The sequence below is a fragment of the Danio rerio genome, chromosome 10 (genome assembly GCF_052040795.2).
Source record: "Danio rerio strain M-AB ecotype USA chromosome 10, GRCz13ab, whole genome shotgun sequence".
NCBI lineage: Eukaryota > Metazoa > Chordata > Actinopteri > Cypriniformes > Danionidae > Danio > Danio rerio.
In genome coordinates this window covers 49,371,462-49,398,203 of record NC_141030.1, presented here as the reverse complement: position 1 = coordinate 49,398,203, position 26,742 = coordinate 49,371,462, and the positions used below count along the sequence as shown (strand labels likewise).

Here is a 26,742-nt window from a genome sequence, read left to right as displayed (position 1 = left end):
ATTTGCATGTTCAGCATTAATTAAATAAAGGTAGGCCATTTAGATAATGTGTTGTTCAACATTCAATTAAAAAATAAAGGGAGGAAAAGCTTTAATTCCCCTCTTCTGTTTTACATTCTCGATTTCAACCAATTATGCAGAAAATAAATACACCAACACCTCTTAATAATGGGCTATATGGACACAGATTTAGTTTTCAGCCCGCCAGCCTCAGCGCTTCTGGTGACCTGCCTTTCCATTATAAAACTGCCACGTTTAAGGTCTGATTTCTTTAAAAATCAGTGATCTTCGCTGTCTGATATAGAATATAAAGTGGGTCTCAGACCAGACAAGAAGCACAGCATTCAATTATTTCCACCCGCCATGTCAAAGAGGGAGCGCTCGGCTCTTCATTCTCCTTAATTCAGCGGGAACAGTGAACCTGACAGTGGATTATCAGAGCGTTGCACTCCTCAGCCGACACTGATTCTACATGCTGAATGGGGCTAACGTGATCCAGCCTTAACCTGACGGCTCGGTGTGTACTGGCCTTTAGTGGGCCACATGTTAAAAAGGTTGGTAACCAGTGTGCTAAAGGAACCAGACCCCCTCCTGCTAAAGCTTGTGTGTGTGTGTGTGTGTGTGTGTGTGTGTGTGTGTGTGTGTGTGTGTGTGTGCGTGCATCACTCACTAGTGCCAGTGGCGGTGGCGACGGGTGGTGCGATGTCTGCCGGGGGCTTCAGCTTCATCAGCTCCCCCAGACTGCTGCTCTTCAGGCTGCTGCTCCTCAGCAGGTCCTTCAGCCGGATCTGCTCAGTGTTTGCCGGAGCCGCAGTGCAGACGCTGGGAGAAGCGGAGCTGCGCTGTGCTGGAGAGGCGCTGTGCAGCACCTTGGTGACGGTGATGGTCTGTCTGGTGCTGCTGCCCGTCGAGGGTTTGGAGACCACGATGGTTCCCAGCGAAGGCAACTGATTCAGCTGATTCAGCACAAAGGTGGTGGTGGAGGGCTGAGGCTTCTCCTGCACACACAGGTTACGCACGTCAGTCTCATAAACAAAAATACAGTTAATCCATTATTTTACACAAGCATTTACCTGCTTATTCTGCTTTACCCACGCTCTCACCCGCCTACTGTTTTGCACACTTAAAATACTGCGTTCAAAACACGGGCTTAAACGGAGAAGCCAACATGAGAATGTGCATAAACACAGAGTAGGATGAACCTTTTAGTTCATAAGAGAGAATATGCATGATGTAAACAGCTGCAGTGAGGGACGCGCCAGCAGTATCTGCGCTTCAGTGCTGTAGTCTCTCAGATGATCTGACAGATATAAATGTGTTTGAGGGTCTTCACCATGTTCATTACGCCTCGACAGGTACAGATCCTGAACTGCTTCAAGATCTCTGCTTGGTCTTTTTGTCTAAGTGGGCAGTTTTAGGCTATTATGAGCCACAATCTGGACCAGTTTGACCAGTTAGACAAAGACTCCAGACACACACACACACACACACACACACACACACACACACACACACACACACACACACACGATGCGGTGTGCAAAACTCACCCTGATTGTGACTGTAGGTGTTGGAGGAACTGGAGGATCAATCCTGACGACTCCTGAAGCTTCATTACTGAGACCGATGTCGAGTGCATTTAATGAGACCGGCTGGAAGAAAACAGTCCATCAATATATGCCATGATGAGAAAGATGTTTCAGCTCATACTGTTTCCCTGTATTTTTGCTGAATATATTATGCACAGTATTACTGTGCTGTTATGCAGAGCCATATCAGCAGCAATGAGTGCACAACGTCAAAAACATCCTCAACTTCATCATTCGATGCTTTAATTGGTTTTACATGCTCACATTGAGAGTTTATTTACTTGTGTAAATGTGTGTATATATATATATATTTGGTCAGTTCCTGAATTAATTTCAGTGTCGTTATTGAGCATTGTGCAAATGTTTATATGATTCATGTACAATGCAGTTTATAAAATAGTATTTTCTGTCTTTGAGCAGATATTAAATGAGATTTTGTTCATAAAACACATGTTCTAATTCTATTTGCATCGTAAATCTAAAATTAAAGAAACTATATTTATCTCATGAGCTAATGCTTTAGTTGCTAAACTCTTGACATCATTCCACATTAATACGCTTTTTTACAAACATTGTGCAAAAATACAAAATCAATGTGCCTTGCCCAGCTCGTGACATGCATTTGAGACAGATCTGATGATGATGATGATGATGATGATGAAGGTGTGTGTCTGACCTGCTGTGAGGACACCAGAGGAACACTGTCCTGAACATCCACATCAAACAGGTCATTGGGGCAGATCCCACTCTCACTGAGAGCAGCCAGAAGCAAATCTTGACCAGGATCCATCGTCTGAAACGCACATTACAGACATCAGAATCATCCTGCATGATCCCCAATACAACAACACACCTTTAAAATGACACAAACCCTGATTAAACACAGCACACATCTCATCCACTGTTGGCCTCAAGTTTCTCTGTGTTTTCAGCAAATGCAATGATTATCGCTGGCAAATAGATAATCAGAGACACTAGAGGCCCGACTCCCATGCGGAAGGTTACCGGTTCGATCCCAGCTCGGAGCGGGTTAGATGGTGTAGGACCGGCAGGGTTACATACAAATCTACATTTGCTGACAGACAGTTTGGGATTTTTATCAGAATTATGGAAATTATCAGCCCAATAAACTAGACATTTTTTAGTCTTCTGCCTCAGCCAGAATATAAAAACACAGATAAACACATTGAGATCATTTACTTTAACCATTACTATCAGAATGTGAAGAGACTTCCAACCAGCACAACAACACATGATTCTGAAGACGGTCACCTACTGCACCCTTTAGATCAGCCTGTGCTGAAGAGCTGCTGTCCTGTATATGGAGTAAAACACTAGATTATGGTGTGTGTGCGTGTGTGTGTGTAGGAATACACTCACTGTGTTTACTGTGTTCTGACAGCTGAGGGGGCATTTAGAGTTTCACACACCGACCAAGGGAAGTGCACAAAAGTCTCTCTCACTCACACACACACACACACACACACACACACACACACACACCACAACACATCATATAAACGCCAGAAACTAAGCTTTTTTTTTTTAGCACTGCAACTGATGATGAACAGTAAAAATGACACGCTGTTCCTCTTACCCACAAGAAAAACCAGCAGCACTCAAGAACGCATGATCATATGCGGTTATGACTTTGCAATCAATAAATGTGATTATAATGGAAGTCAATGAGGCGAAAACGGCTCCAACATCACCAAATGAGAGTCAATCTGAGCAACACACAAGAGTTAAATCTGAGCATAACCCTATTAAAGAGCTCATGCACACTCATAACATGCTAAACTAGCGCAGCTAACGGCTCACCATCACCTCCACACGTGTTTGTCCAGCCCGAATCCAAGGAGACACTTCCTGGTCTGACTGTGCTAATGTCAACCAGCTAACACAAACACTGAGCAGCTGACCGCTAACTAGTAATAACGGCTTGATTTATTAAGAGCAAACACTGGAGAACTGAGATCTGGCGGAGGAGCTGACGGATAACGTTATTAAACACACGTCAAGACACAAACACTGAGCTCAATAACACACACTTAACACACAGATGATGATGATGATGATGATGATGATAACACACGCAAAGCCAAACAAACACACACACAGAGAGAGAGAGAAAGAGATAAACACAGAAAAACAGGCTCTCCTCGGTGGAGCTGCAGCCGCGTGAGGTGCAGCGGCTCTGGGCTAATGTTCCCTCAGGAGCCCGTCATCATCTAAAACCGCCATAGAGCTGCTAAACAACCCATAAACACAAGAAAACCGAGATTAAACCGATCTAAAGCAGAATGAGTGTGTGAATGCGCCGTGTGATAGGTGTGTGTGTATGTCTCTGAGTGTGAGTGTGTGTGTGTGTGTGCTAGCGGTGCCTCAGGTTAACATTAGCTGCTCCTCCGCTTCAGGAGAAACGCGATTAAACTCGATATTCCTCCGCGCAGCGCCACCACACAGAGCGCAGCGGTGACCGGGACACAAACAGCTGTGATTCCGCGGTCTGAGGGCGTACCTGCGGCGGGGGAACACGCTCTGCTGTCGGTGTCCGGGCTCCGCAGGATCAGGATGTCTCCGCTGCTCGCGCTGCTTGTTTTCTAACCGCCGGCCGCCATCTTTACCGGAGCGCGCGAGGGTCACGTGACTCCGCAGCCCACACTGCAGATCCCGCGCAGAGAAACGCCCGTACCGCACCGCAGGAGACGCTCCGCCGAGCGCCGCTCCACAGCGAAGCTACCGCCGCTGTTCAGTACACACCGGAGACCGTCCGCACCGACCCGCAACATTAATTACAGTTATTAATCAAAACTAGACGGAGAAGGAGAGCTCCGGAGCCTGTCACGTGATCTGACGCTTACTCATTTTTCGGAAGTGACGCGATAAAAGGAGCTTCCTGCGATGACGCGTCATGATGACACTGCAGAAGCCATGTTGGTGAGGTCAAACCCCCAGCCTGACTGACCTCTGCCAAAGTAATACTTCAAAATAAGACACAAATATCAGCAATCTATTTAATAAAATAATGGTTTTCGATGATTTCAGCGCTAAAAAGGTATAAAGCTTCGCAGAGTTACACACTATCAAAACACAGAGTCACTTTATCAGTGATTGTGTTTATATATATAAAAGAGGCACATATTGATCAATATTGTTATGATAGCTGTTTTACAATAAGTTATGATTGAATCGCCTCTTGATACAGGTATGAAATTTGATAACAAGCAGGAAATGTCAAAAGGCCAATGACATGACCACATGACATGGTCTATATATATATATATATATTTGTGGGTGTGAACTTTTCAAAAACTCTAAAACCTTTTCACGGAAATAAAAACAATTGAAAATCTCTTTATGAAACAAATGTTTTTCTCCTATCCATTATACACATTGGACAGAATTATTGGCACCCTTAAAACTCTGATGGAGAGAATATTTCTGAAGACTGTTTACACTCATATTTGCTTATTTATTTTTAGCATGCAGCGAATTAAAGAAAACAGGCCAGTGTAGGTTAAAAGATATATATAAACGTGATCACAAAGAGTAAAGGCAAAGATAGAGCTTCAGAAGACAGAAAGTGTAACAGAAAAAGCAAATTCCCATGTCCACTATTAGAGCCATGGTGAGGAAGCTCCAGTCAGATGATGAAACACTCTCCAGTAGCTGGACAACTGCAGACATTAGAGGAGTTTTTTGAGGTCAAAAATGATCAAAACATGTGCTAGAAGTCTACTAAGAGGCCAAAACACCAAACGTGATCAAATAAAACAAAAGTGATTTTACATAACATTTGCATTTTACAAGTTTAAACCAAACTGGACAGAAAAGCAAAGCTGAATACCTGAATAAATTACATGCCAAATTTAAAGTTGATATCTCAAACAATTACGAGCTTTCATTCATTTTCCTTCGGCTTTCCTTAGTTGTCTCCACAGCGGAATGAACTGCCAACTATTTTAGCATATGTTTTACAAAGCAGCTGCAACCCAGTACTGGGAAACACTTATACACACACACACACTCATACACTACAGCTAGTTTAGTTGATTGTGCATGTGTTTGGACTGTGGGGGAAACCGGAGCACCCGGAGGAAACCCACACCAACACGGGGAGAACATGCAAACTCCACACAGAAACACCAACTGACCCAGCCAGGACCAGGACTGATCCAACCAGCGAACGTCTTGCTGTGAGGCCATAGTGCAACACCACTGAGCCACCGTGACACCCAAATGAGCTTTGAGTGAGATTTAGTTTGGCCGCAGTACCAGACATGACCACCAGGTTTACAATGATGACCATATAAAGGCGTTCCCTATTACTGCGTATTTATTTGATGAATATGACCAATATTTCTTCATACTTTTGTAAAAGTAGTAAAGTAGGCATCAAATTCTAAAATAGTATGAGCAGTTTGCTGGTATTTGAGTTGAATTTAGCCTCTAAAAAAACAATTGTTACATGTGGATTGCTGTAGCAGAGTAATGCCACTCTGACGAAGATCCTTGTTATAAATTAATAAATAACTGTTGCTCAGTATTATCTATTAAAAATCAGTCACCAGATTTAGAAGCAAGACGTTTTAAGCTTTCAATTGATCTATAGTTATGGTGATTGCTTTATGTTCAGACTGTAATATATTTATGGTTTAAATGTGCAACAGCAAATGGTCACAGGTTGAAGTGTAGGAGTGAATGTGTTTTGATCTCTCACTCTTCATATACTCATGCTATATGTAGATTCGAGCATTGCAGGTACATTTTGCTTTCTCAAGTGATTAACTCACTATCATGAGACATGTCAAATTGTCATACTTTTAGACCAAAATCAGCATATAATACATATTTTTCTGGATTAATTGAGCAATAAATGTGTGTCTTAGTGAATTTTTGTTTTATCCTAATAATGGATTTAATTAACTGTCAATTATGGCTACATGTGTTGAATATTATTTGAGGAAAACTAATGACAAATGCCTGAAATGTACACAAAAAATGCTGAGTTATTTATTTAACCCAATGAGTGAAACATATTTGGTGCTTTGCTGGGTTATTTTGAACATATATTGGGTTATTTATTAATAACTCAACCAGTTGGGTTAAATTTTGAATTTCAACAGTCAGCGGGTTTAACTGACACAGAACAGCTGCATTAATATCGTGTGTAATGTTGTTGTTGTTGTTTTGTGATATAACGTTTAGTTTATCATATATACCCACATAGCAAAATATCTCTGGCCCACACAAACAGCTTTTGCTTGGCCCACATGCCACAGTGGATTCCAGTTCAGGACTGGACCAAGTCTGGCTTCCAGACAAGAGCCAAACACAGACCATATCTGGGCCAATAGTCAGCCAGGTTACCTGATCCTGAACTGGGCCGGATTTGTTGGTGTGTTCTGACTGCAGTGAAGCTGATAAAGCCATGCAGCATTGCCCTTTAGGTGCGCTTTGGGCCTGCTGTTCCTCCAAGTGACCTGGCTGGTAGAATTGTTTTGTCTTTCTTCAAACATAATACAAATGTGTGGAGACGGGCCGAACCTACACGACCCACATGTCCATTATTAGCATCTGGGCCAAATGCTACATCTGATATCCGGCCCGAGTATTGTGCACCGCCTTAAAGACGCTGCCACCTCTGACAAACCCGGGTCCTGTTTGACCCACATGCTGCGTTATTTTAACCTTTATTGGGTTATTTATTAATAACTTGAAGGATTCGGATTTCTGCTTTCCAATCCATCTCATCATGGACCAACGTTTATCCTTTTCTCATCATCTTGTTTCTCATAATTTTTTAATTAAATATAATTATTTGATCATTTGAATGAGTATTTAACTGTGAATTGATTTTAATTATTGAATAAGTTAACACATTGCTTAATATAAGAATGTTCAGTGCATTTGCCTGTCTCTTTATAACTACTTTCAGAAGCCACCAAACTAGGTCAGAGGTCAGAGACCTTGAGTGGAGCTGAGGGCTGAGGACTGGAAGCATCTGTTTCTATTGTTATTTCTAGGAGTTAATACTGTCTAAAATGTCTAAAGTGATTTTGCTATAGTTTTACGGTTAAATCTTTTTAAGTGATTCTACTTTTTATTCAAGATAGACTTTGTGTAGTAAGAATATAACTTCCTGAATGTAGATTATAGCGGTTTTTAACCAGTTTTGATAAAGACGGCTGACGGTACACTCAGCCTTGGATAAGAAACAGATTATACCTTAAGTGTGTGTGTTCAATTTGATTGTTGATCCGTTTCACAGGTCTGGAGTCAGCTCTAATCAGTCTAAGGGATGTCTGACGTTTATGCTTAAGATATTGTTCAGAATGTACGCACGAACCTCACGTGAAAATTTCCTAGTCTATGTGTGTTTTGACCAATCAGGTTAGGACACCTGTATGTGTGACGCAGTTAATGACGTTATGTGAGAGTATAATTGTTATTGATTGGTGATTGTAAGCAGAGCGGCCTAGGAACTCATTGCGAGTGTTGAAGCTGGCTTCTGTTGATGAAACTGCAAACTATCTTCAGTAAACTTGATTTATTAATTTAAATCTCTGACTCCGGCTCTTCTTCATCTACCAGACTGCTCATTCTTTGGGTTAAACTGTAAACTATCCCTACAAACTCAATCCTTAATTGACACAGAACAGCTGTATTAATGTGTATGTGCAATGTTTTTTTTATTTTTTTTCTTTATAACATTTATTGAAGCTCTAACACAATAATATTGTTGCTGTTTTATTTATTTTAGTTTTTTTTTCATCTTAATTCGTTAAGGACAGTAGAGATTGCAGACAGGAAAGTATTGAGAGCAGAGAGAGGGGAGGACCTCAGGTCGGCAAAGGGCCTCGAGCCGGGATTCAAACTCGGGTCGCCGTGAGCTCCATGGTGCTATATGTCAGTGCACTTCACCACTAGGCTATTGGCGCCGACATTGTTGCTGTTTTTATCAAATTCGCTCTCTGTGTCGTGTTTGTTTTCTATCTGTTTTACCATTATTGATGATACGAAAGCGCGCTTTGTTGTGTCTGGAACTTAAAATTTAATGGAAATAAATCATTTTCAACATTTTTGAAAACTGCATGTTATTTATTTACACAGCCCTAATTATTAAATTAAAAGCAGTACTAGTAGCAATATTAATACCAGAGAGGAAAGAATAGCATTTAATCAAAATAACCCAATGCATTTAAATTTTATAACTCAATGCATTGGGTTCAAATAACCCATAGTTGGAGAGGTGCTGTAATAACCTTTAGTTGGGTTATATGTTGGGGTGTTTTTAACCCAGCTATTTTAACTGAGGATATATTTTTTTAATCAAATTCGCTCTGCGTGTCGTGTTTTTTTTATCCATTTCATCATCCCGGATCATCTTTGAGAAGTGTTTGTATGTGTATAAATGTAATGTACACTGTGGACACTGGGTGAAGCGGGCTGCAGCTGCTGGACAGTCTCCACAGCACACACAGAGCTCCATAATCTGCTCCATCAACAGGATTTCTGCCTGCACAGTTCATATCTGTCTACTTTGTTCTGTTTCTTCATTGTTTGTGATTCTTGATTTATTTTAACTAAAGTGGAACTAAAATCAAATGGAAATAAAGCATTGCATGAAATTAAAAGCTACCAAAATGTAAATAAAATGTAATCAAAATAACCCAGTGCATTCGGTTCAAATAACCCATAGTCGGTAAGCTTAATTGCTATAATATAACCTATATAGTTGGGTTATATGTTGTGGTATTTTTAACCGAGTATACACACACGCACAAAACGATTAAAAAGTAAAACGTGTGTGTGTGTGTGATTGTACAACAGAAATCCTACACAGCTCAGACTTTCCCTCATTATTATTCCTCCAGAACAGTGGTTTTGTTTCATAAGCAGCCGCTGTAGCGAACAGGAAGTGGAGGCTTCTCGCTGCTCCTTCTTCCGGTGAACATTATTGGTGGTTTAAAGGCTCACATGTTTCCTGCCGTGAATGAGATAAAAGTGCAAACATGGCGGCGTGAGCAGCGGGGAGAGTGTCCGCGGAGGAGCGCTCAGTGTCGGCTGTTTTCCTGCGCTCACCGTGAATGCGCTCCAGCGGCCCGGAGCCTGGAGAACCGCGGACCGGAGAACCGCACAGCCCGGCCAGAGGCGACCATGAGCGGGGTGAGGAACCAGGAGAGACTCCGTGTGTGTGTGTGTGTGTGTGTGTGTGTGTGTGTGTGTGTGTGTGTGTGTGTGTGTGTTATTTACAGCAGAAGTGAGGAACAAAGCGCTGCTCGAGGCCGCTGTGGGCGTGTGTATAATAACAACAGCTTCATCATCATCATCATCGCTCTTCTGTCCTGCTGCTCTTCTGCATTACTGTATGATTATTAGTGTTGATCATCTGCACACATTCAGCAGCGAGACTTTCACAGTTAAAGTGTAACGTGTGATATCCTAACGCCATGCATTTACTGGTGTGATGGAGTAATTAATAATGAAGCTAATAACTCTGAATAGATAACTTTATGCCAGTATATTTGCACTTTTGTTTATGTTCTAAATAAGATAAATATGCTATGTTTACACACACACACACATTATCGGTGAGCACTGCGCATGTGTGCTGTGTAAATGCAGGTATTCTAGTGTTAATATGGCTGTAGTATAATGTTTACCACTTTTAAATGTGCAGTTGTCTGATCTGATTCCTCTGGAAGTCGGTGTTTCAGGATGGCATGATGTACATTTTAAGTTAAACTAATCTGTGAGCAGAAGATGAGCTGAGTGATCGTGGGTTCATTGATTTTCTTCACGCATGGTGTGTTCAGCTCAGGGATATGGGCCGCTATGAGATTCTGACGGTTTGATAACCTCAGATATAATTATCACAGTATCATGGCATTGTGATGATCACTGCTCTACAATATATTCATTTTTAATGTCTGGGTAAAAAACAAAACCTTTTCTCCTTTGAACACAATACATGTTAGTTTAAGAGATGTGTATCATATGTTGGAGCAGTGAACATGTCAGGCTGAATAGTGAACATGAGTTATTGACGTCTGCTGTCTTCAATAGCTTAATAAAAGCATTGCTCATACCTGAGGAACGGTGTAGCAGAACTTTTGGTGGTTTTAAAGCTTGACTTATACCTGGAACACTGTTATCGTCTCATGCCTAGCTCAGCTGATCTGCAGCCTCGGCTCTGCTCCGCTGTGTGTTATTGCTCTTCTGCATCTGTAATGTGTGTGTGTGTGTGTGTGTGTGTGTGTGTGTGTGTGTGTGTGTGTGCGTGCGTGCAGGACGTCCTGTGTAACGGACACTCGGCGTTTCACCGCCTGCTGAAGCACAGCAGCTCCAGAACTCATGAAGCGCTCGCTGTGAAGATCATCCAGGAGAACAAAAACACACGCCTGTTCTGCACAGCGCCCGAGCGTAAGTGTGTGTGTGTGTGTGTTCTGCAAAGTGTCCATAATGCCAGTGATTTTGAGGCCCACCAGTGTGATGTAGGAGTGTGCTTTCCCCGCCCACAGAATTGATTGACAGCTGCATATTAAAGAGCCATGAAACCTCCTCGTTTCAGCAGGGTGTTTTCACACCTCTACTTTGGAAAAACTCAGAAAAGTGGGCGTGTCCAGCTCTGTTTAGGGGGGAGTGTCGGAGGAAGAAAAGTGGGATGGTGTGGGAGTGTCTATTTGGGCGCGCTGAATTTCAGAGTCAAAACACACACCCACAGCGGACAAAGTGATGGTGTTTACATGGACATCTGTAGTGGAATTATTTGCCAAATGATTAAATGGTGGACTTTAACTGCAGTTTGGCTCTTTCATTCAGGGAGTTCAGTCATGTCCCTCGCGACAAACCAGATATTTGATTGGAGGAACTGCTGTAAGCGTGTATTTTTCATGCAATTATTGATACCGCACGGCGAATGAGAGAAAAAAAAACTCAGCATTTCCCGGAAACTTAGATGCACACGGCAGGTAGTGTCAGAAAGCCGCGTTTGTTATTCCGGTCACTAAATCCAACACGAGGTTAAAGTTTGGTTGTAGTGCTAACATGTTTACACTCGGTGCAATAGTTAACTTAGTTCGATACGAACAAACTGAATAAACAAAGAGCACTGGTCACTCACTTACCAAATCTGTAGAGACAGGACAATCACCAGCAACTAGAGCCGCGTCTGTATTAAGAGGAGACGACAAGTGAATCCGGATCTCAGCGTTTACAGATGAGAACAGCTCTCAGGTAAACAATAACCCTCCTTAGACACGTAAGTTATTGTTGTGGAGCGTCGCGTACACTGTTAATCCACACGTGACTCCAGCTGCGCTCTCACAGAGAGAAAATGAAAACAAAACTTCACTGCAGCAAACTATAAAAGCAACACTTCACGCTTGTTTTACCAACACAACGTGGCGTCTCTGCCGTCTAAACACTGTGACTAATGAATATTAATGAAGTTGCACAATAGAGCGCGCTGATTGGTTTGACCCAAGCCTTACTCATGCATTAATGCAGCACACTGTAAGACGTAATAAGACACACTCTGGCACAGACGTCCAGTCTGCACGCTGGAATACACGCTATTATCTCATGACCGTGACGCAGCTTCAAAAATTCGTTTCAAACCGGAAGTACGAATTTGCTTAAAATAACGCAAAAACAACCAATTTACACTTTTTAGTGAAATATAGGTGTCCTAATAGTGTTTATAGCAGTGTGGGACACATATACCACTGTCAACAGCTCAACACATGTGTTCTGGTGTTAGTGACCCTTTAACATGTCTCCATAGTAACTCGTATAAATGCATCCACAGAACAGGACGATCATCTTCAGCAGGCCATAATGAATGATCTGATGAGTGTTTGAGCTTTACAGACACACTCTGGACACCCCGAACACTGATCTAACATCTTGTAGAGGGGTAAAACAGGAGCCTTTAAATAGTGTGTATGTGTGTGTGTGTGTGTGTGTGTGTGTGTGTGTGTGTGTGTGTGTTCAGCCAGGAGAGACAGTGGTGTAAATGGCGAGTTCCTCCTCAACAGTGCAGAGCTGCAGGACGAGCAGACGCTTCCACTGCACTGCATCCACAGCGCTGCTGACATCACTTCCTCTAAACACAGGAAGCCGGCCCGCCGCAAAGTCAAGAGGTCCACCAAGAGAGCGTAAGAGGAGAGCAGCATTCTCACACCTCCTTTCCCCACACTGCCACACTCAGACATTACATGTGTTAGAGGATACACGAAGACCAAACTACTTATCCTCCTGTGAATTATTATTAACATTATTGTTGTTGTTGTTGTTGAGATTTTTCAGGTGTTTAATGTAAAAAATATTTATTTTAACATTTTTAACCTAATTTTAATAAATTATTTTTAAAAAATTCACAGAAGGGCAAATAATTTTATCTGCATGGAAACAATTTAACTATATAAATAACAGATACACACAAGAACATTTATTACTAGTAACAATTACCTATAAACCCAGCTAGATCTCAATCTGAGTACTAAAATAAAACTTACAATTACACTCACCGGCCACTTTATTAGGTACACCTTCACTAGTGCCGGGTCGGACCCTCTTTTGCCTTCAGAACTGCCTTGATCCTTCATGGCAGAGATTCAACAAGCTACTGGAAATATTCCTCAGGTTTTGCTCCATATTGTCATGATAGCATCACACAGTTGCTGCAGATTTGTCAGCTGCACATCCATGATGCCAATCTCCCGTTCCACCACATCCCAAAGCTGCTCTATTGGATTGAGCTCTGGTGACTGTGGAGGCCATTTGAGTACAGTGAACTCATCGTCACGTTCAGCAGTCTGAGATGATTGAGCTTTATGACATGCTGCGTCATCCTGCTGGAAGTAGCATCAGAAGATGGAGACACTGTGCTCATAAAGGGATGGACATGGTCAGCAGCAATACTCAGGTAGGCTGTGGCGTTGATGCTCAATTGGTACTAATGGAGCCAAAGAAAATCTCCCTCACACCATTACACCACCACCACCAGCCTGAACCGCTGATACAAGGCAGGATGATCCATGCTTACTAAATGCAGTGAGCTGCTGCCATGTGATTGGCTGATTAGGAATTTGCATGAACGAGCAGTTGGACAGGTGTACCTAATGAAGTGGCCAGTGAGTGTATATAGACATGCAAGAAAGTCAAATGTGTGTATATAACCCTGCATATATATATATATATCCTTTATTTGAATATTTATAATGCATCATATTTATTCATTATGTAAATATACCTTATTTGATTAAAAAAATGTTTTAATTAAGGAAAGTGTATTTCTATGGCAGATATCATACACAAAGTGCTTTACAGAAACAGGAACTAAAGCAACATCAAACACCAGTGAAAGATCTAATAATGAAGTGCTGTAGAATAATTCAGGATGCTGTCTCATGCACATTACACACAGCACATGCACTCTCAGAGTGTAAATCCTGATATTACTGTTTCTCTGTTTAATGTTGAATCTTTCAGTGCTGAGAGCAAGAGTCCTGCAAACCGGAAGGTCACCGATTATTTCCCCATCAGAAGAAGCTCCAGAAAGAGCAAGAGTGAACTGAAGGTGAAGCACAGAGCGGCTGATTATAATCAGTTCATCAATATGAAAATCAGACTCGTATTAAACCCAAACATCTGTCATCCAGATGAACAGCAGAAACATTAACAAGCAGAAACCTGGCTGATTTACAGGCAATATTCAGTGTGTGTGTGTGTGTGTGTGTGTGTGTGTGTGTGTTTTGATGACAGTATGAAGAGAAGCAGCACATCGACACACTGATCAGCAACGGCATCGAGGACGGGATGATGGTAAAGCAGTTTCTCCATCAGATCTCTTTAATGCTGTGTGTGTGTGTGTGTGTGTGTGTGTGTGTGTTCTTGTATTAAAGGTGTGTGTGTGTGTGTGTTTCCTGCAGGTGCGCTTCATCGAGGGGAAGGGTCGTGGGGTTTTCGCGACGCAGCCGTTCCAGAAGGGTCAGTATGTGGTGGAATATCACGGAGATCTGCTGCAGATCACAGACGCCAAGCAGAGAGAGGCTCTATACGCACAAGACCCCTCCACCGGCTGCTACATGTACTACTTCCAGTATCTCAGCAAAACATACTGGTATGACTCTGACTCTTTATCCTCATTGAGGACTGCACACTCGAGGCTTTATAGTAATCCTGCATTTAATCCTCAAACCTCCCTAAAAGTTTTTGCCAAAGTCTAAGTTTATTTAGATCTGTATTTATTTATTACATTGTTTTATTTTGAATTGGGCAGCGTTTACTACACGGGTGTTAAACTCAGTTCCTGGAGGGCCGCAGCTCTGCAGTTTAGTTCCATCCCTGCTTTAACACACTTTAGGCCCGCACTCGCATCATTTACAAAAAAACGCCTCATGCTAGTTTTTTTTATTTGACGTGCCGCATCAAAACCTTCTCCACCAATCAGATCTGCACTTTAGTTCACGTGCACGGAGCTGCTGAAGTTACAGTAAACAGCACTTGGAGGCGCTCAAGCGCAAAACTGTCAATGCGAGCACACATTGAAGAAGATGTCCAGAGGCGATATGAACTAGGCTGCGTCCGAAACCGCATACTTCCACACTATACAGTACGCTAAAATCAGTATGTGAGCAGAGTAGTGTCCAAATTTATAGAATTGGAAAATCAGTAAGCGAGATTCTACAGTGCGCATCCCATGCATGCTGTGCTATCCCATGATGCCCCGCGAGAGAATTCATGAATGGGAGTAAAGCGACGCAACTGACGCAGGTAGGTCACATGACCATGACAAAGATGGCGGATGTAGTACGTCCCAATTCCATTCATACTTTTCACATTCATACTGTATAGAAGCCGCTCTTCTAACAGCCGTGTGGTACGTTTACATTCAAATGCAGCACCCACTGAGTAGTAGGCGGTTTCAGACGCAGCCCTAGTGATGGGAAGTTTGGATCATTTTACTGACTCAGAACGAATCTTTTTTTCGAGTCATTTGTTAATTTGGTTCAGTGTCTTGTCTTCATGTCTTCAAATGTCAGAGATTCGTTCACGTTACACTGACAGTCACATATAATCTTAACCAAAGTACACCGTCTGAGCCGATAGGAGCCATGATGATTACTTCACCTTTCGAGTGTTTTGGTTGGTTCGTTCATCACGTGACAGAATGACTCGAGAGGTGAACGGATCAATTCTTTTTCCGGCTCTAAACACATATGATTGCCTTCTGCCTTTCCGTGATGAACGACTCAAAAGACTTGAAATGAACAACACCACCTGCACAGATGTGCGCACGCGGAGATGAACGAATCACTCCCTGAGAGATCTCGTAGTTCCCGATCTCAAAATGAACTAATGGTTCATGAACGGGCATCAGTAATATGAGCATGGAGCTGCTGATTGCTCTGTGAACACTAATCAGTTCTTCATCACTGGAGCTGCTGCTGCTTTAACCAGCTATGCTTGTTCGGGTCACCAGTAACTTTAACAACAAGCGTGTGAACTTCCTCTCCTCCTCTTCTTCTGTGTTGTAAGCGGGTGTCGGAAGCTTAAAGTTGTGTAGCGCCGTCTAACGTCAGGGAGTTATTTTGCATACTCAAGTGAAAATCGATTGGGTTTGAATCCGGAAAAGCGTCTGGTAAAACGCTGACGATAAACACGAATGAAAAGCGTCCCGGTGTGTATCAGCCTTTAAGCTGCGCTCACACTGCACTGCTCTCCCCATAGACTTCCATTCATACTCACGCAAACGTGTCAGACCGGAAACGCGGGGTTATGCGACAAATTTTGCCGTTTGCTGCGGTGCAAAGTTCAAGCTTGGTGAACTCTGACCTGTGAAATCGCATCACTGGACTGTGTGAGACCGATCCAGAGCAAAGCATGACCTCTGTGGACAGAAATTGAACACATGGAGCAATCGCTCGCTGTTTTACATGTCTAATCATCTTGTTTAATCCTGCTCCTTTTCACAGCGCCTTACGGCAGAATGTCACATGCTCAATTTCTGGTGTGACCACAGCTTCACCTGCAGGTTTCAAACGCCTGAAAGACTCGATTAGTCTCATCAGGTGTGTTTAATAGGGTAAAGCTGAACTGTGCAGAGCTGCGGAGTTTGACACCTGTGCTTTAGGAAATCAATGAAAATTATTTAAAAAAAAATATATATATATATATATATATACATATAAATGGCAGCGGTGTAAATTTAGACTTGATTTCCTGATTTCAGACTTGACTAAATATATTTAGTTTTTTAAATATATTTTATGTCAATTTTCAGTTTAAATCTCACAATTGAGTCTTTATTTCGTCACAAAACCGAGATGTCTGCAATATGAACGTTTACAGGCTTTTGAGTCATTCTAAGATTACGTTTTAAATTAGTCATTGTGCAGGAAGTTTTAATCGCTGCTGTTTAAATCTCACGACTTTATTTAAACACACAACTTTAGTTTACGTCTCAACATGCTGACTTTCTGAAAATACCTTTTTTGACCTTTGCTGATTTTAAATTGTCTTGATTTCCATGCATTTTCCCTTCATCCGTGTCTTTTTTTGTGATTTCCTCTTCTGTAATTTTCCACCATGCAATTCTAGCAACAACAACAACAAAAAAAGTTAAAATTTAAAAGTTTAAATGCTAATTTATAGGCTTGATTTTGGTCAGAATTTATATATATATATATATATATATATATATATATATATATATATATATATATATATATATATATATATATATTTACATTTTAAAGTTTAAAGCTCACAATTCAGATTTTATTTTCTTCCAAATCTGAGTTTACATCTTAAAATTCTGACTTGTTTTTTTTTCCCATTGCAGATTTTGCAGTTCTGACCTTTTAAAAAGCAAACTGTTTATGTCTAGAAGTTTAAAAGTAGCAGCACTCTTGTGGAGACTCTTGAAAAAGAGACTAAGCTGAAGGAAAATGAGTGAAATGTAAATGTTTAAATGGCCGCTGTTTACACCACACATTTCAGAATTTATTTCCTGACAAATCTTTTTTTTTTTGACTATTTTGACTATTTTCCATTGCAGTTCAGACTTCTTTTTTTATTTTTTTTATTACATTTGGACTTTTTCCCTCTGATTTTTAGTTCAGTCTTGATTTCCATGCATGTCTCTTTGTCCCTCCATCAGTGTGGACGCTACGAAGGAGTCGGATCGGCTGGGCCGGCTCATCAACCACAGTAAAAACGGGAACTGTCAAACCAAACTGCACGCCATCGCCGGAAAACCTCACCTGATCCTGGTGGCTTCCAGAGACATCCAGGAAGGAGAAGAGCTGCTGTACGATTACGGCGACCGCAGTAAATCCTCCATCGAGGCGCACCCGTGGCTCAAACATTAACACCGTCTCTCATCTAGACCCTTTTAATCGAATTATTGCCTTAGGAAACAGAATGTCGGGGATAGTGAGTGTTACACATGGTAGATTTGCGGTACTGTCCTACTTTTAAGATATTTATCCTGCTCTATGACATGCTAGTTTCGGCACATTTTCTTTTTTTGTATGTTTTATATATTGGTAGATCAGTGCTTCCAAAGCATGCAGTTATAGTCCAACTTTCTGCATTTTTATAAAGGGTTTTCTTAATCTAATGTAAGGTAGTTTAGAGGCTTAGCAATAATTATTTATGATGCCCAAACATTTGTGTTTGAAGCAGAAAGCCGGAGACGCTAACTAACATAAGTAGGAGCGGCGTTTTAAAAACAAGGTTCAGAAAACTGGAATGTGAAGGCTAACTTTGATATTATTTGAAACATTAACGTTGTGCAAATGAGTGTGTGTCGTGATTAATCTGAACAAAAACTGTATATCTGTTACACACAATGACCAAACGCTCCTACGGAAGCAGTTCCAGTCCATCTGTTTGATGACGACGACGATGATGATGATGGTTAAATAAATGATTTTATGCAATGATTGCTGCTGTTGTCATTTACAGCTTATTCTAGCACTGAATTGACATGATAGTCATGCTTTGCATCAATGGATTGGGTTTTAAAGAGCAACTAATGGAAGAAAATAAACACTACTATATCGCAAATATTAACTAATTCTGAGCACAAAACAAGATATTTTGAAGAATATTTGGCTAAAAATGAGCCACTGATGATCTCCATATTAGGAACAAGTAATACTATTGAAGTTAATGGCTGTTTTCTTCTATAAGAAACGACAGAAGAAAGAAACTCAAACAGGTTTGGAAAAATGTGTAAATGACAGAATAAAAAATTTGGTTGAACTGTCCCTTTAATAAAGGACCTAACAATATATACTTAACATTAGAATGTGACAGCATAAGTTTTTGTTTTTAAACAATTATCCTATAAACATAGTCTCAAACCCGATTCCTGGAGGGCCACAGCTCTGCATAGTTTAGCTTCAACCTGCTTAATAATCTCTGGTAGTCTTGAACACCTTCATTAATTGATCAGCTGTTTAATTAGGGTTGACTCATCACATTTTGTCTATTATAGTAATCATTGTCATCTCAAATATTTATCCTTGAAGTTTTTACACAATTTCCATCAGACTCAGGTTTGGTAACATCACCTAATCTTGACTATATTTTAATAACTCGCACGGCTCCAATACGTGCGCAATTTTGTTTTGTGAATATATCTCTGATCGGCGATGATTTCACCTATATTCGGACTATTTCGTTATTTTAAACGTGATCGTAGACAGTTTACTTCCACTCAATGTGCTTTCTACCTACAAAAATTAACATTTGAGCATTTAATTTAACGCTGAGATCAACAAAGGACGCCTCGAGTACAGGTTTGCGCGGGAAGCGGCTCAGACTCGGTGACGTCAGCTATCTGCGCGCGCGGCCCGTTAACAGCGCAGCCACGGTTTCCGCACGGACATAATTTGAAGACGGCGCACACACTTGAGGTTTGTTATGATTCTTTTCCATCACTAAACTGTTAAAATAATATGATCTGCGGTCATTATCAAGGGTTAAAAATGAAATATGAGCAGTATTCAAACTTTAAAAAGATAACAAAACATTAAGTTTTAAACAAGTGTTGGTTTGTTATCGAATATAACAGCGATATCCTAAAACATATTACGAGTCATCTGAGCATTTAAAATACCCACAAGGAAACAAATACTACAGTAAATATATTACACTGAATATATATTACAGCATTTACGTCTTCGCGAACGAATGCTACAGCCTAATGTAGTATTAAAGGTAGTGAACTAATAAATACAGCAGTATACTTTAGTGTTTACTACAGTAAACTGAGATGTACTGTAGTATAATATACCCTGTCGTTGTGGAGGACTAGAGTGTTGGCTCATTTATATTACTATAGTTGTGTCAGCATAGTATCAGATTAATTCAAGTACTTACCCTGCTAAAAAATCCAGCTTAAACCAGCCTAAGCTGGTTGGCTGGTTTTAGCTGGTCGACCGGGCTGGTTTTAGAGGGGTTTTGGCCACTTCCAGGCTGGTTTCCAGCCATTTCCAGCCTGGTCTTAGCTGGTCAGGCTGGGAGATGACCAGCTAAAACCAGCTTGAGCAGCCTAGCCAAGCTGGGAGTCCAGCCAAAACCAGCTATATCCAGCTTAAACCAGGCTGGTCAAGCTGGTTTTAGCTGGATTTGGCTGGTCGTTTTCCAACCTGACCAGCCAAGACCAGGCTGGAAATGGCTGGAAACCAGCCAGGAAGTGGTCAAAACCCCTCTAAAACCAGCCTGGTCGACCAGCTAAAACCAGCCAACCAGCCTAGGCTGGTTTAAGCTGGATTTTTCAGCAGGGTAACCATAGTATTGTTCAAGACACTACAGTATTTACTACAAACTGATTTAGTGTTTTAAATCTGTGGTCATTTAGTTTGTTCGGACTCCAGTAATTAATAATTCAGTCTTAGAAATAATCAAGAGCCCTGTATTTACTGCTTATTTTCTCCCACACCGCTGTGCTGATCTCCAATCAGTCATATCAACTCTACACTGAACAGAAACATGACGCTTAAAGGGGCACTTCACACCCAAACATCACCCTGTCACCCCTGATCACCTCCTTCTGAAAGCAGAATCAGCCTGATCGAGCCTCATCTCTCTGCTCTCCCAGCATTAGTGTGTGTGTTCAGCCGCTGGAGAGGCGGAGATAAAGACAGTAAAGGCCTATTCTGATTGGTCAGATTTAGATTACCTGTGTATGCGTCACACCAGTGCATTAATTTAATTTATTGCACATCCCTGCGATATTGATATTGCTTATGAGCAATTCCAGCATTATGTATGTGAGGTTTGCAGTAAAAACTCAAAACACACATTGACAGAGACAGTAGATGTTAACATTATACTGCAGCATCGGTTTATATTTTCCAAAATAACTGACCACAGAGTTATGGGATAAGAAAAATCTCAATCTGTAAACATGTTTTATATTTTAAATGAGGGAAATAAACATGTGTTATGGATATGATCAAAAAAAGTCTGCGGGTTTACAGTCAACAACATACTTTGTAGAAATTCTGTGAGTTAAACTGCACAAGCCAAACAAAACAATGTTAATCAAAGCTCACTTCAGTACAAACATGACTGAATATTTATGCATATATGAGGGAAAAGCTTGCTTATGGAAGTGACTGATGTGAAATTTGCAAATCAAATATAATAGTTTTGAGTATTTTAAAGTTCTGTAAAATACTTTACACACACAAAAAAGCAGAAATTTTGGTCTCTATTTTGGTGTAACCTTGATGTTTTTGATGCCAAGGTTGACATTTGCATGGGATTGCTCATATACAGTTATTGCAATAGTCTTTGTTTCTATATTGTGCAGCTCTACTGACAGTGTTGTGGAGAGATGCTTCTGAAAGTAATGCATTACGATACTGAGCTACTGCCCTATATAGTAATTAGTTGCTTCACTTAGTTACTCTTTATGGTAAGTAATGCATTACATTTGCGTTACTTTTTCATTCCTGTGTAAAGTTTGATCTCTTTCAGAACTTGTTTATTTATAGCTATTATATACTGTAGCACTGCAATAACCAACACACTGAATACCCTTCATTTACCTTTAAACACATTAATAATGCTAATGTAGGATAAGCCAGAGCTCTGCATGCAGTGTATACAGATTAATGAGAGTGTACAGCAGTGTGTTTGCTGCTTTTAGTCTCATTAGTGCAGTAAATCAGTGTGATTGAGACTATAATCTCCGTCTCCTGTTCTTCATGTGTTCAGAATAATGAGCATATCTCCAGCAGTGCACATGGAAGCCGAAGCCATCCTGCTGTCTGTCTGTTCCTGCGGCCGCTCGTCCAGCACCAGAGTCACTGCTCCGTTTAATTCAGCTCTTTATTTTGTAAAAGATAAATAAATTAAAAAGTAACTTGCATTACATAAAAAAAAATAAATAAACTCAAATATTATGACTTGCTTTACTTGTGTTACTTTACTTGTTTCTTAAGTCCTATTATTGTGTGACCCGTGTTTTACCTGTAATGATGTCTCGTGAGCGTGATGATTAGCCGTGTGTTGTTCAGATGGAGTGGAGTCCGGTGGCGAAGGTGTACGACCCTCTGAAAGCGGGCAGCATTGACGGCACAGATGTGGAACCTCATGATGCGGGGGTGTGGCGGGCGATGCTGGCGCGCTATAAACCCAACAGAGGAGTCTGCGGAGACCCTGACCTCACTCTGTTCGTGGCCCGCCTCAACCCGCAGACCACCGAAGAAAAGCTCCGAGACGTCTTCTCCAAGTTCGGGGACATCCGGAGGTAGGCTTCTGCTTTTAATCCTGAGAGTCAGCTGGAAATCTAAATTCACAGTCTGTATTTTGCCAGCCCACATGGTTACTCTTTGGCTGAATAATTAATTCAGGTTAATCTACTGAGAAAAATAGTTTGTTTTGGTAATCTTCAATCAAAATCTGAGGATCTGCTTCTGCGTCTGGATTGGCTCCATCTGTTGACGTCAACCTGAGGGTTTCCATAGCAACTACATATTAATATCTTCTGTTTAGTTTGCACTCAGGCTACTTCTACACTAATCTGAGTAGATCTGACTCCATGTCCACCCTTAAACCACTGCATGTACTGCATTCATTCATTTTCCTTCAGCTTAGTTAGTCTCTTGTTTATCAGAGATCGCCACAGGGGAATGAACTGCCAACTTTTCCAGCATGTTTTACACAGCAGATGTCCTTTCATACTGCCAACCCATCACTGAAAAACACCCAAACACACTCATACACTACGGCCAGTGTAGTTGATCAGTTCCCCTATAGCGCATGTGTTTGGACTGTGGGGGAAACCGGAGCACCCGGAGGAAACCCACACCAACACGGGGAGAACATGCAAACTCCACACAGAAACACCAACTGACCCAGCTGAGACTCAAACCCGAGACCCTCTTACTGTGAGGCAACAGTGCTAACCACTGAGCCACCGTGCCGCCTTCATGTACTGCACTGTTTAATGAATAAGCTATTATGGCTCAGAGCAATGTTTTGTGTCTGATTAGTGGCCAGTAGCTGTGTAATAATCAGGATAAAGTACATCCAGTCGGTTGATAAACCTGTCTGCCTCTATTCAGAGATAACCACCGTCTGCATCAGGGCTGCACAATATATCGTTTGAGCATCGACATCGCAATGTGTGCGTCTGCAATAGTCGCATCGCAGGATATGCAATGTTGAGTAATGAATGTAGACGGCCAGACACAGGTCAAAAATATTTGTACACACTGCAGAATTGAACCATTATAGAGAGAAAGTTTAGGATTCACACGTGTTTAAGGCCTGTGTAAACATTTTAACAGTACATAAAGAGCATGAAAAAGTTCTAAAAAATCTAATTTGTTTTATTTATATGATGAAGACTCTGCAATGCTCGTTTACATCTGATTACTAAATCTTTAGTCAGAATACTGTTAAATACTCTCCAGTAAACCATAAGTCACAGTTTATTTCACTTCAACATTTGCTCCATTGTGTTTAACTATGACTGCAGTTTGTTTATTATACGTATATAATCAGTGTTGGGGAGTCACTAGTTACATGTAACGGCGTTACGTTATTTAATAACAAGTAAGAGTAATTCATTACAGTTACTGAAAACAAAATTACAGTTACTTATGAAAATGTTAAAGATTACAAATGGGGTTACATCTAAAATATTATATTTTCAAATATAATTTGTAAATATTCTGTACAAATCTGGAATATGCTGACTAATATTAACCTGTTGCTTTACCTGTTTTTGATATGCGAAATGCCTTCTGCTAAGGATATTTGATAAAGTGCTGCTATTCTGCTTTACATTTCTTAGTAGTTTGATGGTAGCATCACAACTTTCTAAATCAGGAGTGTTCAAACTCGGTCCTGGAGGGCCGGTGTCCTGCAGATTTTAGCTCCAACTTGCCTCAACACACCTGCAAGGATGTTTCTAGAAAGCCTAGGAAGAGCTTGATTGTGCAGCTCTAGTCTGATCCACTTCATCACTGATTAATGACTGAACATGTGCATGTGTGTGTCTGCAGGCTGCGTCTGGTGCGGGACGTGGTGACGGGTTTTTCCAAACGCTACGCCTTCATCGAGTATAAAGAGGAGCGTTCGCTGAAGAGAGCCTGGCGGGACGCTAATAAGCTGATCCTGGATCAGTATGAGCTGCTGGTGGATGTGGAGCAGGAGCGAACGCTGCCCGGTTGGAGGCCCCGGCGCCTGGGTGGAGGACAGGGCGGACAGAAGGAGTCTGGACAGCTGCGCTTCGGAGGACGAGACAGACCCTTCCGGAAGCCCATCAACCTGAGCACCAGGAGACCTGCGGAGCCCAGAGGGAGAGAGACGGAGCGGGAGCGGGACAGGAGAGACTACAGAGACAGGAGACACGAGAGAACACACACAGAGGACAGAACACACCGACACACATACTGACACACACACACACATGTGGAACCCAGATGGAGAGAGACAGAGTGGGACACCAGAGAGAGGAGACTCGAAAACACACACACACACACACACACACCGCTTCAGTGACTCTTTCTGTTCAAAATAAACAGCAGCTGTTTCTGACAGAGCCGTTCATGTCAATTGTTGTGAATCAGTGTATCCTGATCTCCCACTGTTTGAGTACTTCACTAGAAAGATTTGCTGCGTCTCATTTCTCATACTCATGACAGAAATGTGGAGATGACTGTGAGATGCTCATTTATTTCCTACAATACTGTAAATTCAGCCGCAGGTTAATCTGCCGGTCAGGAGTGTGTCATGCAGTGAAATCTCCTCAGTGTCTGCAGAAGTGAATGTCCAAACACGTCATTATAGAAGCTCACACTGAAATATCACACAGCTAATGTGACTGAAGTATTCTCCAGTGGACTAGATATTAGTGAACAGTCATTAAAACAACTTTACTAAAGCCTCTCTTCCACTACAGCTAATCTAATATCAGAAAACAGACGCTTCTACATTCTAGCAGACACAGTGGAGCATCCGGGATCCTCTGCACTGCAGTTACAGATGCACTGATGCGGTCTTTAAATACTATTTAGGATGCATGGTAGGCCAATTGAGATGCAGCCATTTGTAAATGTATTTTAACCAAAAAGTTTACTTTTAATAAAAATCAGACGGTTTTCTTTAATGTGACAATTTTGACTGAGTTTTGCTTTCGATAGGTTAGCTATTAAAAATAACACACAAAATGGCTGGAAACATTACACGCTTTGCTTCAGCCTTTTTAATTGAATAAATTGTATTTTTGGATTCTTTGGTGTCGCCGCCTTTGTTGAATATATAGGTAATAAAAATATCTAAACAGATTTTTAAACTCATTTTCCCTCCACAGATGGGCTCAATGCACAGCAAGAGTATTAAAGCCTACGATAAACCTCCGGTGAAAGTTTAATGTGACTATCGTCAATTTCATAAGGTTGTTTTTGCAGCATGGATGTTGTGATGCTATTACAACACATTTAATTGAATAGACTTCTGCGTTCATTTAGTTGTTAAAGTGTAAAAAGAGTCATAAGACCATTTAAACAGCATCATTAGCAGCAGGATAGCTCAGAAATTACACTGAAAATACTGGGCTAATATTTCCGTATTTTAAAGTCATGTTGCAGAAAAATATAACGTAATGCAGTGCTTCTTGTTTGGTCTAATGCCGGCTTTATATCGTATCTCAGTCAGACAGTGAAGATTGCTGTTTTTTGAAGAAATCAGATCTTAAACGCAGTGATTTTGCATGGGATGACAATTCACCAGAAGCCCAGGGGCTGGCTGACTGAAATTAAGAAAACTGTTCAATTAAAAGTCAGTGTATATATACCCCATTGCTCTCCGATATCTACATAGCAGGTTTATGACTTTGGTTTTATATGCTCATTTCATACTCCATAAAATACACCTAGAATCAGAAGCTCCAAAATTGACCATATTTGAATTGTGTCATGAATATTAATGAGCTCTGTTCTGACGTGTAGCTCCCTCCCTCACACACACACACACACACGATGTACGCCAGGAATGTCTAAACTCGGTCCTGGAGGGCTGGGGTCCTGCAAAGTTTATTTCCAACCCCAATCAGACACACCTGGGCAAGCTAATCAAGCTCTTACTAGGCTTTCTAGAAACATCCATGCAGGTGTGTTGAGGCAAGTTGGGAGTTAAAACCTGCAGGACACCGACCCTCCAGGACCGAGTTTGAACACTCCTGATGTACGCTGGCTGAACAGGGTCAAAAATACACCCATTGGAGTAATGTTACCCTATTTTGCCCACAGGTTATGGATAAAGGCTGAATCATAATTAAACTTGATGAAAGAGACCGGCATCGTGTTGTATTTAAAGCTACAGTGTCAAGGAAAGAACAGCCAGAACTACGCATCAGGGGCATGAGCAGATGACGGTTGAGCTGAGTGATATGACCCATTAGATTTGACACGATTCTACATATGTTTGTTGAAACATAAGCTTTAAATTTCAACAAATGAACAAAGAACACAATAAAACATACCTTACACCTCCAGAGTGGAGCTGAATAATCGTAGAATCTGTAAATTTTGCGTCCTGAGGCGAGTTTGAACGTGTTGCGCGGGTTGCGTGTTCAAAATAAAAGTCCCACATACTTAGTAAGTTAAAT

At 41.2% G+C, this 26,742-nt stretch overlaps 3 protein-coding genes and 2 long non-coding RNA genes across 20 annotated transcripts in view; 3 read left to right on the top strand and 2 right to left on the bottom strand.

Moving 5' to 3' along the window:
• Nucleotides 1–4,468, bottom strand: part of sbno1 (strawberry notch homolog 1 (Drosophila)) — a 31,636-nt gene extending 27,168 nt beyond the window's left edge. For 2 of the 14 annotated variants that reach the window (XM_087268702.1, XM_087268710.1), the window contains exons 1-5: nt 2,862–3,445; nt 2,461–2,664; nt 2,266–2,382; nt 1,551–1,652; nt 671–998 (exon numbers count right to left, since the gene is read on the bottom strand). In XM_087268702.1, the coding sequence (XP_087124828.1) occupies nt 671–998; nt 1,551–1,652; nt 2,266–2,382; nt 2,461–2,487 (574 nt within the window). In that variant the 5' untranslated portion in view covers nt 2,488–2,664; nt 2,862–3,445. 14 annotated transcript variants of the gene reach the window in all.
• LOC147842225 (uncharacterized) lies at nt 3,943–8,155 on the top strand. The gene is made up of 2 exons (XR_015501681.1): nt 3,943–7,929; nt 8,097–8,155. It is a non-coding gene; the product is annotated as an uncharacterized LOC147842225 (long non-coding RNA).
• A 1,402-nt stretch (nt 8,156–9,557) lies between these two features.
• kmt5aa (lysine methyltransferase 5Aa) lies at nt 9,558–18,550 on the top strand. Its single transcript, NM_001045349.2, is given in 7 exon segments — nt 9,558–9,761; nt 10,886–11,018; nt 12,592–12,754; nt 14,091–14,178; nt 14,364–14,423; nt 14,531–14,721; nt 17,764–18,550. Coding segments are annotated over 7 exon segments (1,035 nt in total). The 5' UTR covers nt 9,558–9,572; the 3' UTR covers nt 17,975–18,550.
• Nucleotides 18,551–19,499: 949 nt separating this feature from the next.
• Nucleotides 19,500–25,364, top strand: snrnp35 (small nuclear ribonucleoprotein 35 (U11/U12)). Of its 3 annotated transcripts, none has more exons than XM_087269697.1 (4): nt 19,500–19,528; nt 21,840–21,983; nt 22,142–22,374; nt 24,137–25,364. In XM_087269697.1, the coding sequence occupies exons 3-4, from the start codon at nt 22,142–22,144 to the stop codon at nt 24,528–24,530; spliced, it is 627 nt and encodes a 208-aa protein (XP_087125823.1). In that variant the 5' UTR covers nt 19,500–19,528; nt 21,840–21,983; the 3' UTR covers nt 24,531–25,364.
• LOC141376486 (uncharacterized) lies at nt 21,018–26,702 on the bottom strand. Its single transcript, XR_015501630.1, has 3 exons — nt 26,617–26,702; nt 22,095–22,575; nt 21,018–21,951 (listed from the first exon to the last, which is right to left on the bottom strand). It is a non-coding gene; the product is annotated as an uncharacterized LOC141376486 (long non-coding RNA).
• Nucleotides 26,703–26,742: the final 40 nt, after the last annotated feature.

Bases quoted from the DNA above. Each gene is read 5' to 3' on its own strand.
- snrnp35 (XM_087269697.1), top strand. From the start codon at position 22,142: ATGGAGTGGAGTCCGGTGGCGAAGGTGTACGACCCTCTGAAAGCGGGC. The intron at 22,375-24,136 runs GTAGGCTTCTGC...GTGTGTCTGCAG, and splicing joins AAGTTCGGGGACATCCGGAG to GCTGCGTCTGGTGCGGGACG.